The 14,460-nt window shown below is 37.1% G+C and overlaps 1 protein-coding gene across 1 annotated transcript in view; it reads right to left on the minus strand.

Moving 5' to 3' along the window:
• Window positions 1-475: 475 nt before the first annotated feature.
• CPE (carboxypeptidase E) overlaps window positions 476-14,460 on the minus strand; it is a 101,582-nt gene continuing 87,597 nt past the window's right edge. Inside the window, exons 6-9 of the mRNA XM_019650597.1 lie at window positions 11,092-11,231; window positions 5,946-6,045; window positions 3,213-3,331; window positions 476-1,450 (exon numbers count right to left, since the gene is read on the minus strand). Coding sequence (XP_019506142.1) covers window positions 1,352-1,450; window positions 3,213-3,331; window positions 5,946-6,045; window positions 11,092-11,231 — 458 coding nt within the window. The 3' untranslated portion in view covers window positions 476-1,351. The remainder of the gene's footprint in view (window positions 1,451-3,212; window positions 3,332-5,945; window positions 6,046-11,091; window positions 11,232-14,460) is intronic.

Consider the following 14,460-nt stretch of genomic DNA (forward strand, 5'->3'; position numbering starts at 1 on the left):
AAAAAGCCATCTCATCTTTTTGTCTTCTGCCCAGTACAGGTACCTGAGTAAGACATATATTTTTATTGTGCTTAAGCCATTAATATATTTGGGAGTCTATTATTACAACAGTTAACACTATATAAAAAAAAAACAAAAGAAAACAAAAAAACATGTACCTGGAACATTGATCAACAGTACCAACACACACACACAACACCCCTACACTCAGTCACTCTGCATTGCTCACTCCTATTCATATCTTAGGTCTGGGCTTATATGTCTTGAGGGGCCATCCCTGGGTCCCCTCATCCAGTCTAATTTAAGTTGCTCTGACATTCTCTTTCTGCACACACTATTCTTTCCTGTCATTTTACTCATCACAATGCATAATTACATATTTATTTGTGTAGATATTTAAAGTCTATGTCCACAACTGATCCATAAGATCCTAGGAATCAGAGCCTTTTGTCCACCACAATAATATACAGAGAACTTCCACTGTGCTTGGCATAAAGCAGTCAGTTTAATAAATTTAAAAATATAGAGGATGAACAAATAAGAGGCCGCTATCAAGGGAATATACTTTTATCATGAGACCACAACTCTAGACCAAAAATCAGAGAATTAAAATGCAGACCATGGGGATATATATATATATATTTTTTTTTACCTTTATTCATTTAGAATGCAATTCTGGGCCAATCAACAACCAAGAGGAAACCTTAAACTTTGACATAGTGCTAACAGGCTGAATGACATAGCAGGATAGCCCTTATATGTACAAGCAAGAAGTCAATTTCCATTTCCTTTATAATACCTCTTGCTAAACATTTATATTTTCTTCCCATCAAAAAAAAATGCATTAGCAAAATCATGCTTATATAGCTAGTCAGCACAAGAGACAAATGACAGTTTATACTGAGCTATTTAAGTCTTTCAGTATAGTGCTCACAACTCCAAGCTACAGCTGTTGACCTTTTCAATGGCATTCATTATGTGACATTGTCACCAATTACATTAAAAGAATTTCATTAATTTTTAAAAGCTAGAATTACTCAAAAAGTTCTGTCTTGTATATAATGTGAATATTGCATTTAAGTCTAACATGGCAAAATCATTTCAATCTTTTCTACAATCCTTCGTGTAATATATGTAGGAAAATGAATGTTATATAAGAGAAGAAAGAGACCAAGTTATTATATTTTTACCTAAGAGTCTAAGTATTTATTTTAAGTAGTCTATTAATATTTAAATGATTAAAAAATAAGTCAATGTTAAATATTAACTGCACAAAATCTAAAAGAAAATGGCCACAATACATCATACTACATTATAGAGATAGAATAAAAGCAGCTAATTAGAAGCCTTTTTAAAAATTTAAAGTTTCTGACATCATTTTCCACCATTCCATCAATTCTTCCTTTTCCTCTTCTTTCCTTTCAGAAAATGATTCCAGTTCAAAATCAACCTAAAATTGAAAATCAGGAATATATTGTTATCAAAGTACATATGTAGTTTTAAAAGCTGAAATTAAAAAATAATAATAATAATAAGAGCAGTTTTAGAGCTTATAGGATAAGCTCAATCTAGCCACCTAAATTAAAGCATATCTTAAAAAATCTCTTGTGATGAAAGACACTTTCAGTGAAAAAAAAGAAGAAAACATCAAAAGACATTATGTTTGAAATGTGCTTTGATCTAATAGGATTATTAAAAGTAGATTATTTAAAGACAGATTACTTAAAGGCAGTCTTTTCCCCCAGTAAAAAGATACAATTTATAATTAATTTTCTGCCTTTAAATATTCAGTGAGCTTCTCCTGTCAACTTTGAATTTTCTCCTAACAGCTAAGGGAACATGGAAGAATGCAGTTCAGTGTCCTGGCATCCCAAACCACAAGGTTGTGCTTTCCAAAATTTTGAATCTGCTAAAGAAACTGACGGCAGCACACATCTCCAAACCACCACAGACGTCAGAGGCCCAGGAACTCAACTCTTCTTGAGAACTGGGTGGCCTCATCAGGTCTGTAGAGAACCCATACACTTCTGCATAAAAGAAGTTCAAAACATGCAGCCCCCAACCCCGATCCTCCTCCAGCCCTCTAGGTATCTATGCCTCCATTACAGATGGAACTAAGAGTCCCTTGATTTAGCCACTTAAACTCCTGGTTATTTAGGTTATTTATTATTTTTTTTTTTTAGCTGAGCCATCCTGCTACCTGTTGGCAGCTCAGCGGCTGCTCAGCTCGGGCTGGACTCGAACCGCTGTTGCTCAGAGCTCAAACTCTTGAGTGAGCTCTTAACCAACTGAGCCACTCGGCCAGCCCCTACCCCTGGTTATTTAGGAACATGATGACCCTCACCACCTTCTTAAAGTAACACATGCTAGAAAGGCTAGGAGTCAAAATGGCTGAAACGTTCACAACCTGTTTCTGGGACTACTTTTTTCCAGGTTTCATTTGCCCAGGTTCACCTTCCAATTTTAATACATATACAATCAAATGTGTACATATACACAATCAAAACCAATGCACCAGTTAAAAACTCAAGATATTTTGTTTGCAAAACCCAAGCATTGATACTCCAAACTTTGGGTACATAAACAAAAGTACAATAAATTATTTTCGGGTAAGCCTTTTGATTGAAAATCCTGTAAGCCATTACCATGGTTCCAGTAATGTAATACAAAGATAGTAGTAAAATCCTGCTCTGAGAGAAGTTTTGGTCTCATGACTATTATCTTCCTAGCAAAATAAATGGTATCTACTTAAATTTAATATGGTTTTAGATAATGCTCATAGTATGTGCTTAATAAATGTTTAGTTAATGCCTGAAATTATCTTGCAGGCATAATTTATTTTTCTAAATACTCATTGAGTATAAAGTATTGTACTAGGTGTTGGAGATAAAAAGATAAATGCCACAGAATCTCATTTAGATTGAAATCAATGTGCCCCCCAAAAAAGTTTAATTTTTTTCAGGTTTTATTTGAATTTCTTGTGGATCTCTTTTAAAAACGAGAGACAATAACAGAGCTTCACAATGAGTGGTATTAAATCAACCAATAAGCCCTTGATCAAGTCACTTAACTTTCCTAAGACTCAGTTTTCTCATATGTTAATTGGGGATAATAATGGTACCTACCTCATACGGTTATTATGAAGATTGAATATAAGTCACTTAACTATGTTAACTACTTAATAAATCTTAGCTGTTATTATGATTACTTACTCCAACAGCAGGGCTATAGGGAACAGCCACTTTCTTTGTTATCGCCAGATAGCCTGGAGCTGAGGCTGTAAGTTTATAGTTTCCTGGTACAAGCAGTCTCCAGTAATCACCATCCTTTGCTGTAGGGAATCAAAATATCAAATCATGAGGCAGGTATGTGAAATGCATAATACGCCAGCTAAGGAATACTCACTATACCTCAGGTCAGCTTCTTTTATTCTCTATTTTTAAAGTAGATGTTAATGGAATTTGATGAAATTCCGTTGAAAAAGAGTGTGAAACTCTCTAGAGGGCATCTTTGCCATAGCAACTTTACAGAGATTAATGTTACATTGTTCTAATAAATCTAAACTAATGAATCCTCATTATCACATCAGAAGTAACACAGGTAAAAAAGGTATCTACAGTCCCCAAGCAATGGGGTCAAAGCAGGTGACAAAATGTTTTCTTGCCAAGCATCTTGCCAAGAAAAGACCTGATGGTCTGAGAGTCTAAATCACTGCTTTAAAAAGTGTGGCCCAAATATAGTCTAACCATAATCCCTGAGGCACTTGTCAGAAATTTATATTTCTAAAGATTCAGAACATGTTGGTCCAGAATGCCTTCTAGGAACTGCATTTCAACAAGTTCTCTGGAGAATTCTTAGGCAGTTACAGTTCACACTCTCTCACTCTCCACGTATCTGTAGTTCCCTCCTGAGACTAGGTTCCAGGGCCCGCCGCTATAATCTCTCTCACACACATGCCTTCACCTCATTTACTCTTCCCACATGGTTATTCATGCCTGGCAAGTCACCAACCCTGGATAATTTCCAACTCTACTCTATGCCTACCCTGTGTGGCTGCAAGGAGCTGGAGAAAGCACACACCCATGCTGATCTGTCTCTGATTCATACACAGCAGCCTTACACAGGTCATGGTGCTGTCTTTTCTTCCTCCTAGTTCGTCCATCAGTAATCTTTCATGCTCCCATTTTCCTAGACCAGTACATTATCACTGGGATGCTGGGTAAGATGCGAATTCTACTTCACTAGGCCTGAGGTTCTGCATTTCTAACCAGCTCCAGGGCAACTGAACTCAGCTGCTGATAGGGGGCTGCATTTTGAATAGCAAAGTCTCAGTGGGCCATTCACTTTCTCCTTGTTCCTAACACCTCTAACACGTCCTCTTCATCCTCACTCTCAGCTGGTGCTTTACATCTTACTTCACTGTGAAAACAGAAGCAATAAAAAAAAACCAAGTCCCCATCACCATCTCTTCCAATCTACCTCGAAACTCCACATCTCCTTTCAGTTAGTGCCTCATTTACCCTCTTTGCTTTGTAGCAAAATGCCTGGAAAGATTTGTCAATATTCTCTATTTCTAAAGTCTCCCCTCCTATTCTCTGTTGGACCTCCCCAATCAGGCTCCACCCATTCCATTGAAACAGATTTTGTCACGATTCTCCACACTGGTTCACCCACAAGGCTCAACCTACTTGACACTTTTTAGCGCTCCCTCCATCTCGAAACACTTCCAGGGTTCCAGAGCATTGAACTCAGCTTTCCCTCTACCTCAGACTCCACTGCTAGGTCTTCCTTGTTGCCCAGCCCTTGAAAAGCTGGAATGCCCCAAAGCCTATCCTCAATTTGCATTGCTTTCTACCTGTATCTACTCCCTACATTAGATTTTACTAAAATCGCCACATAATGGAAGGCAGAGAAAATAATATTTGGATTCCGCACTAGGGTTAACAGATAGGAGAGGTTTCTTGTGGCCAGAGGGGATGGACCCCTGGGTGCCATGTCAAAAGCCCATCTCCTGAAGGGATAAGGGAGTACATCTTAGCACAGATTCTGGTTTATGGTTGGGAAGGTGTGCTGGCACTTAGTGGGTTGTTGATAAGTAATTGTTGAATAAATGGAGTTTTAGAGGACAAATGTTAAAGTTTTTTGTTTTTTTAATATAAGTTATAAATGTGGAGGTTAAAAAAGAGGTAATGGTATAGAGTGGTTTGGAAAATAAGTTAAAGGTTAATTATAAGGTCCAGAAATATGTAAAGAGTTCATAGCTAAAAAAAACTATATATTAATTTTGTTGAAAATATCCCAAGAAGTAACAGTTAAACTGAAACGAGTGCATAGATGTTTATTAACAGGAATAGGTAGGTTTGCCAGGAATATATATCATTTGGTCCAAACTGGGAAAATTGAAATGTGGCTTAAACCAAGAAATAACTAACATCAATGTCAATCCTGTAACATCCTATTTAACCTTGAATAAGTCTGGATTTATTATATGGATTAAATGAAGAAATGTATGGGAAATCTTAGACACACAATATGCCGGCAGTTATCTTCTTTCCTACTCTTTTCACTTCCACCAGTTAACAGCTCGTGGGCTCCTCTTCTTAAGAGAGATCAGAACAACGTTGGTATTTTAACTCTAGTGAGTTCACTTTCCTTTGCCTCCAAAACTACAAAAGCTCAGCACCACCTCACAGCTCCAGAGTGAGATACCTGAGGAAAGGGCGCCCTCTGCTGCACCTGTTTCTAATTGCAGCAGCCATCCTGAGTAACTGCCTGAATTGCTCCCACAAAGGAAATGTAACTAGATAGAAGATGGGGGAGACAGAAAGCGAAGAAATCTGATGCATTTAATTGTTTTGCTTAGAACAGCATAAGAATTATGATATAAGTAATCATGCTCCTATATAGAATGCTAGAACCTCCAGATCACAGCAAAGAGCACCCACCAGATGTAACATCGTGGTCTATTCCTTCCACCGATATGGTTGCATTGGCAATTGGGTTACCTTGAAGGTCTCGGACAAATCCTTTAACCCCTCGGTGTATCTGTGAAGGTTAAGAATAGCCAAAAAATCATATTAGAAATGACCTAAAAATCCATTTCGTATCAATCATCTCCTTATTTTCTAGCAAAATACTGTGGATCCCTGTAGTTTAAGAATCAGGACATGCTCAAAAGGCCACTGAATGTTTTGTGTGCTTTTTAGTCTGCTATTTCCCAAGTGGACAAGTAACCCCCCAAAAAATGTATATCTTGTTCTGAGTCAAAGACTGTTAAGTAACCCATGGACCACCAAAACAAAAATAAACCAAAAAAAAATTTTGAAAGTCTGTCATGTATGTAAAACAGTTCTGGTCTTAGCATATTTCATCACCTACTATTTTAAATTTGGTCACCTATGATTAGCTTATATGGCCACTGTCAGTTAACAAATATACTACATTACAGACCTTTAATACTTGCTCATTTTTGATAAAAAGATATATACTGCTACGACTTTGGCATTGACTCATTAACAATATTATTTTGGTTGAAAATAAGTGTCATGAAAGCTCAGTGACCTTCACAACTAAAAACTGGATTTAAAAAGAAAACAGAAGAGTCATTCCTGAGAATAATCCCCGAATAAAGTTGCAGTTGTCAACTATTGCAATGCAAACTACAAAAACAGATCTTTTTTCTTTGTTTTTAAATAAAGATAATTCAACTCAGTCAGTATGTGTTTGAAGTGAGAGAGAGTCACTTCAGGTCTTTGAGAAAGTACTGCATCTGGAATATCAAATGGTAATTCATTAAGCTTTATTACTTAACAAAATATGTCCCGACCTCCCAAATGCTCAAGTTGCTCCTCAATCTGTCCCCAGAAAATGAATTTTCTTTTGCAACTTTCTGTACAGAAGGTAGAATGAGTCTCATGTATCCCTTTGTCACTGGAGAATAAATTTGTCAGTGGTACAGTGCTTTATCAAAGAGAGTCCCCTGATTATCAGCAAATTTTTTTGCATTTGTTGTGTTTTTAAAAAGAAGCAGAATCTCTAAAACACTATACAATGATAAAAAGCTAAGCATGCTGTCAGTAATAATAAATGATCATTTTATTGGCAACCAGGATAGTGAGAAGGGAGTAAATACATTTTAAAAACAAAAAGACATTTTTAGGGCCTAGTGAATCTTTGACTTTTCCACAAAATTGATTTATGAATTAGCCAATCAAAATTAAGAGATTGAAATTTAGCCACTGGAAACATGAAAAGTTAGCTTTCTTAGTAAACTTACATGGTGAAAAAAGTCACAGGGGATCACAAAAATTGTAGAGATGATTTATTCATCCTGAAGCACTATAACCCTGCTATTATCAATATTATAAACCTTAGAGACATGAAAGTTTTAAATGTCCTCATCATTGGAATATAAGTCAAACAATCACTTGAAAAAACATATAATTCACCTGTATTAGGCCCAAATCTACCCAGTTAATATTCGTGACTTTACTTTTTTCTGCTTCTGAAACCTAAGACATATTACAGTATGTGGTAAGTAAATGTCTATCTCTGATATGCCAATTGTGAGACACAATTTTTCGGTTTGAGAAATCCCACAGTAGTAATAAATCTCAATCCATGTATTATGAGCTGTCACAACTCCACATGAATGCAGATTGGAGAACCCTGGCACTTTAAGATTTTGCAAAGGAAATCAAGGAAGTGCACATTTCACTCATGACTGTGGAGGTGCTATGTACTCCACTTGTCCCTCCTGTAATCACTTCTCCTCGGATTTCAGGACATTTCAATCAACCAAGACTTAAAAAAAAATCCAGACTTCTCCATTATTGCTAGGACTGTCAGCAGTCCTTAAACCCTTTTGTATTTACACATCACCCAAAGAGTTTGCTGAAATGGAGATTCTAGAGTCCTGTTCTGCAGGAAGTGTGATTGAATAGAAGGACAGGAGGGACAGCTGGTTAGCTCAGGTGGTTAGAGCGCAGGCTCATAACACCAAGGTTGTCGGTTCCATCCCCACATGAGCCAAGGAACTGCGTCCTCCAAAACTAGATTGCAAACAACTTGACTTGGAGCTGATGGGTCCTGGAAAAACACACTGTTCCCCAATAAGATTTCTTAAAAAAAAAAAATAGTGGGACAGGAAACTCACTTTTAATGAGAACCTAAATGATTCTGAAACAGGTACCATGAACTATTCTTTGGGAATTTTGAGAATGCAACTGTTCCAAATCTATTGAGTATAAGGCTCTTCTTAGCAAACTATTTACCAAATTAACTTTACAATTCCAGTTCCTGCAAACATCCCTTTAACACTCTGCAAGGGACTCCCTCTCAACCCATTACAGAGTTAGAGCTCCTAATCACCTATTTTCCATGCGTTATAAACTATCCACACTTAGATTGTAGGCCCAGGTGTCCATTTACTAATCACCATACTCTGTCTCATTATCAGAAAACCAATTTCAACACAGAGCTTCTGGCTGTCCTCACGGATCTTTCATCAGCCCTTGGGTTCCTAACCTGGAGTGTTCTATGAGGCATTCTGCATGAGCTCATTGGTTATGTACTCTTATTGCTTCTACGCAGCCTGCACCATAACACTGATGCCATATCAAGGCGAGCCTGGGGATCTGCAGACAGATCAAATTTTCACTCCAAGTGGCATAACAGGACTATACAGTCCTGTACAGTATGGTCGGTCCTGGGGCCTCTTCCAGATTATTTCTGTATAAATTGATATTGCTTTTAGATGGATTGATGCCTGCCCGCCTATCACCATAAATATGACAAATAATAGTCTCCTCTTTCCTGATGACATACGTTGGTGCTTAATTTTGTTTTGTATTGTAATTTTTCTCAAGAACTAAGAAAGGACTAATAATCAGAGTAACATCTTATTGGCATCAACTGTAGTAAATCTTATAGTCGAGCTCCCAGACGCCTTTTCTGAGTCCCCAGGACTGGGTTAGGGACCCTTCTATGCACTGTCATTGTTTTTTGTATTTAACCTTTATTTTTGCATTTATTATATTCTCTTCTAATTAGGTATTCATGTTTCTGAACTCCACAAATATTAAGCCTTCTTGAGAGTGGTCACTAGTCCCAGTGCCTCACAGGGTGCCAGGGACATGCAAGTAGCGCAATTAATTTTTGTTGAAAAAAAATATGTAAATAAAATGAAAAGCATTGTACTAAGGAGGCATTATTTAATATCTAAGTGGAGAACACACCAAATACCCTTGTCTTACTTCCTCTACCTCCCCAAAATACGTTTCTCAGTTAACTTTGCTCTTAGAACATCTATCCAAATATAACTCTCCTCAAAGGAAATGTTCTACAGGGGTTGTTCCAAAGTCAACGTGACTAATTATCCTATTTTGTTGTTGAAAATACATTTTAATATTAACATGCAATAGGATTCCATTGATTGAAAAAGCCTGTTTAATGGGTGGTTTTCTAACATCATTGTCTATCATCAGTGGATCTATTTCATGATAGTCCCTTTTGGTAAGATCCCGTATATGGATATTTGACATGTGTAAAGAATTTTTAAGCTGATTTTACATTTTTTAAAACATTGGGTCCATATGTATGTTTATGTATATGTGTGTGTGTATGTGTATGTGTGTGGGGTGTGTGTGTGTGTGTGTATGTGTTTGTGTATATATATGGTGTCAAAAAAAGTATATACATTTTAAGAAAGGAAAAAACGGTATTAATTGTAATAATATATACCGACAACAAAAGATAAATAAAAGTCATGTTTGATTTCCACAATTACAAGAGGTGCTCAAAGTGGTTACCATCAGCATCCAGACACTTCTGATTACGGCAAACTACTGCTTGAGCAACGCTGAACAAAGTGTCCACCTGTATACATTTTTTTGGCACCCCTCCACGTGTGTGTGTGTGTGTGTGTGTGTGTGTGTGCGTGTGTGTGTGTCTATGCATATAGTTATATGGTTATTTAACAGCATTTATTTATGTCAAATTAGTTTAAAAATTAATCTGAACTATCTGCTTGCATGTGACACTAACATCACTCTACTTGGTTTGGGGTGTAAATGGCCACGTACAGAATGGAAGTTGAAAACTGTCAAGGCACGACAAGCAAGGAACAGTCTTTAGGTCTTTCCTACCACCATTGCCCTGATGCCAATGTCTACAGGGTATACAGGGGTGGGGTTGGCAGGGGACTGGCCTGGGTTAAGTCTGAGTAGGTAAGGTATTTTATTCTAACAAACAGTGAGAGGCTCCAAAATTCTGTATATACCCCATTGGCATAGCTACATAAATGACTCAGGTAAAGATCTAGGCTTATATCATGAGAGGCAATAAGATATGGTGATTCCGGAACTAGACAGACTGGATTCTGGCTAAGGGACTTCAGGCAACTGTTTAACATCTCTGTGCCTCTGATTCCTCGTTTTTTAATTCAGGGATGATGATGACAGTATAACTTTCCTCATAGAGTTGTGAGGATTAAATATATTAATTAATTAATTAATTGCTACATGTAAGGCATTTAGAAGAATGCCTAGGAAACAATAAATGCCCAATAAATGAAGATATTATTATTATTATTATCATTATCCCCTCAGATCCAGCTGAGTTGAGTGTGAGACAAGTGAGGCATGTGGGCACAAAATTTAAGGATGCACTTACTCCTAGATGCTTACCTCATACTTGTACAACCCTGAGAGTGAATGCCTCCTTAAGTCCTAGGTGCCTCACTTACCTCATTCTAGCACTGGTCCTGCCTGGGATGTCTGACAAGACCAAGGTAATCAAGGTGGAGAAGGGCCCTAGGGTTTCCCTTGCTTAGAGCAATACACATGAAAAGAGAGTTTTATTTCACTTCCCCACAACCCTCTAGCTTAATCATTTCTCAGTGAATATTCGTGAACCACAAAATCCATGAAAAAATGAAAGCTTATTTGAACCACTACTGACACATTTTCCAAATGTAGCATCCTCATTCTGAGTCAGATGGATTCCCCTGGACTGGGCTCCCCTTCGGAGACTATCGCAAATCGGGTTTAAATGCTCTTAACTCTCCCATTTTACACTGGAAGCTGAGTTTACCTGCTCAAGGTAGCTAATGAGGGAGTTTTTGTTATCTTCCCAGTAGCTCTTCAAAGTCTCTTCAGGTGGAAACTTTTCACAGCTAAGCTCCACAGTGATCTCGAAGCAATTGCTGCTGAGGTAATTGAAGTCTTGCATTCCTGCCAAAACACCAAATGGAAAGTCAAAGACTAAAATCCCTACACAGGCTGTTCTGCTGAATTGAGAGCCAAGTGTTAAAAAATACGCCAACCAGTGCACTTTGGGGAGCCTGTGGGAAACCACAAGGAAAATCGCATTCCGTGAGGGATAGAACAACATATTTGGGAGCTTGTTACTACCTTAAAAGCACCAACCCTCTCAGGTTCTTAAGTAATAATTCAGCTTAATGCATTGCTGCTGTAGGGAGCTCAAGTAAGCCTTGGCCGCGGGCCGGACTGCTGGATTCAGCTTCAAAGAAGACAAGAGGGGAGTGACATCACCAAAATGGCAAAATTGGCGTGTTCCACCATTCCCTCCCCAAAGAAAAACGATTTTCACCATCATCCATGAATACAGTGCCTTCGTGAAAGTCCAGTATTCCCATGGAAAATTTCTAGCACACCGTTAGAGCAAAAAAAAACAAAAAACAAAAAAACCCAAGATCAAACACATTGAAGAGGGTAGGAGGAACAGTTTCACTTCACCTTCTCTAAGGTGGCATAGCTCAGTGCCAAAACAGACCTAATTAGTAACATGAAAACATTAAAAAAAAATACAACACACTGGTAAAGGTTAGTATATAATCAAATTCAGAATACTGTAATATGGTGGTGTGTTAATCACTTAACTCTGGTACAAAGGTTAAAGGAAAAAATATTAAAAATAACTATAGCTACACTAATTTGGTAACGGATACACAATATAAAAGACGTAAGAAGTGACATCAAAACATAAAAGGTGGGTGAAGGGAGGTAAAAGTGTAAAGTTTTTGTTTGTGACCAAAGTTAGGATATTACCAGCTTAATTTTGACTATCATGCCATAGGTAAGCCTCGTAGTAACTATAATGTAAAAATCTACAGTAGATTCAAAAGAGTTAAAGATAAAGGAATCAAAGCACACCACTACAGAAAATCATCAATTCACACTGGAACAGAGCAAGACAGGAAGTAAGGAAAAAGGGAACTAGTAAGTCCTTACCTACAAAAATTACTTTAAATGTAAATAGATTAAATTTTCAAATCAAAAGGCATGGAGTGGTTGAATGGATAAAAACATACGACCCAACTATATGAGGGTGCCTATGAGAAACTCACAACAGCTTTAAGGACACAAATAGGCTCAAAGTGAAGGAACTAGAAAAAGATATTCCATTAAAATGTAAACCGAAAGACAGCAAGAGTAGCTACACTCGTATCAGTCAAAATAAACTTTAAGTTAAAAACTGTAATAAGAGACAAAGGTCATTATATTAAGATAAGACAGCCAATGCATCAAAGTTTATAAATTCACAAATATATAAAAAAGTAAGCAATACACTTCTGAATATAACCAATGGGTCAAAGAGGAAATGAGAAACCAAATATCTTGAACGAATGAAAATAGGAACACAACATATCAAAGTTATGGGCTGCAGCAAAAGCAGTCCTCATGGAGAAGTTTATTGTGATAAATGCCTACATTAAGGGGGGAAAAAGGTCTTACAACCAATGACTGAGTAATTTGGAGTGACCAAAGGCTGGTTCCCTGGCCTCAAGGGAGGACAGCCCTGCCTGTGGTTTATGTATGCTTGAGGCCCTCCTTCCAATGGCTCAGGCAGGACGTGGCTAGACTGTACCCGGGCCCACATCCTTGCTCAGCTCTGTCCCCTTCTTTACCCTGCTTCCCTCACTTACATACAGGATTTTTCCTAAAGAGAACTCAATAAATTATGAGCACTTAAATCCCTGTCTCAGGCTCTGCTTCTAGAGCACCTGACCTAAGACACTGATTTTATTCACTACATAGAGAATAAAGAAAGTCAAAGCTTTCTTTTACTGCTTGATTACTATGGAACATATTGACTATGATTAAAATTATTACTAGTATTATTATCATTATTTTACTGATATAGATTGCTTGGTATTCTGTTTATAGAGGGTGCCAAAGAAATGCATACATATTTTAAGAAAGAAAAAAACTATATTAAAATTGTAACATAATGAATGACGCTAGCATTCATTTGATTAACACCATCTTTTGAGCGAACGTCAAACTACACATTGCTACCGTAATTCAATTCAACTTTGAAAAGCATTACATAGATAACATCTCTTAAAATGTATACATTTTTGGCACCCCCAGCATAATGCACTACTTGTTAAAAAAAGGTAATTCCGAAGGAATTAGTGAAGTTTTTTTTATAAACATTGAAGTATAAAATCACTCCCCATCTGATGTATTTGACACAGTCTAAATCCTAAAATCTGACATAGACCTTATTTCTCAAGCTATTCTGGGGAGGACTAAATTAGATCTGGCCTGATGTAAAATATTAATTTAAACAGAATAAAAATATATCAGAAAGAAAAAAATCAGGAAGAATATTTTTCTCAGGGCATAATTCAGCAAAAGGAACATATTCAACCAAAACCCTATAATTAGCTAGTGCTGCCACTGCCCTAATTATCTTTTTCTTTTACAGGTAGGCTGTAGAAAATTGTTTTTAGTCAAAGAGAGAAAATGAAGGGGAAAAAAAGTATCAGAGTCTCAATTCCACTCTTCATCCTTAGTAGAGGCAAGTCTTACACAACTGTGATTGGTCCAGGGAGTCCTAAAAATGAGAGCTCTGCACAGTTCATGTTGGGGCAAGGGGACCACAAGAGCTGCCTTGTTTTTCTAGACGGTGCATCCTCCAGCAGCTATTCTGTGGTAGGTTTTTCACTTTTCAGACCCCATAAATGGTGAAGAGCTTCCTGATCTAATAGTACTTATAACAGTAATGAATATAAAATAAATATTCCACATCAAATAGTCTCTGTTATCCCATCATTAAAACAAAAACAAAAAAGGTGTGTGGACCCAGGCAAGCTAAAGGCCAAAGCCTGTCCTCTGAAATATACATTTACCTACAGTCAAAGCATGACTAAAATAATCAAGATGCTACCTTGTTCCCTAGTCTAGAATTTGGGAAGTAGTTAACAATATTCAATTTATATTTTCCCACTGGACGTCTTCAATGCATTTCCCTTATCTCTTCAATTAGCATCTTGATTTTTAAAAATCAATAAAAACAAAACTACACGTAGGAATCATTCATGCAGAAAACTAATTTTAATGGATGAACTATAGATTCAGTCTATTTCCTAGTAACTGGGGAGGAATTAAGATTTTCTAAATCCAACTGGTAATTATAAATAAGCCAGAATCA

This window comes from Hipposideros armiger, unplaced genomic scaffold (genome assembly GCF_001890085.2).
Source record: "Hipposideros armiger isolate ML-2016 unplaced genomic scaffold, ASM189008v1 scaffold_142, whole genome shotgun sequence".
Taxonomy (NCBI): Eukaryota; Metazoa; Chordata; class Mammalia; order Chiroptera; family Hipposideridae; genus Hipposideros; species Hipposideros armiger.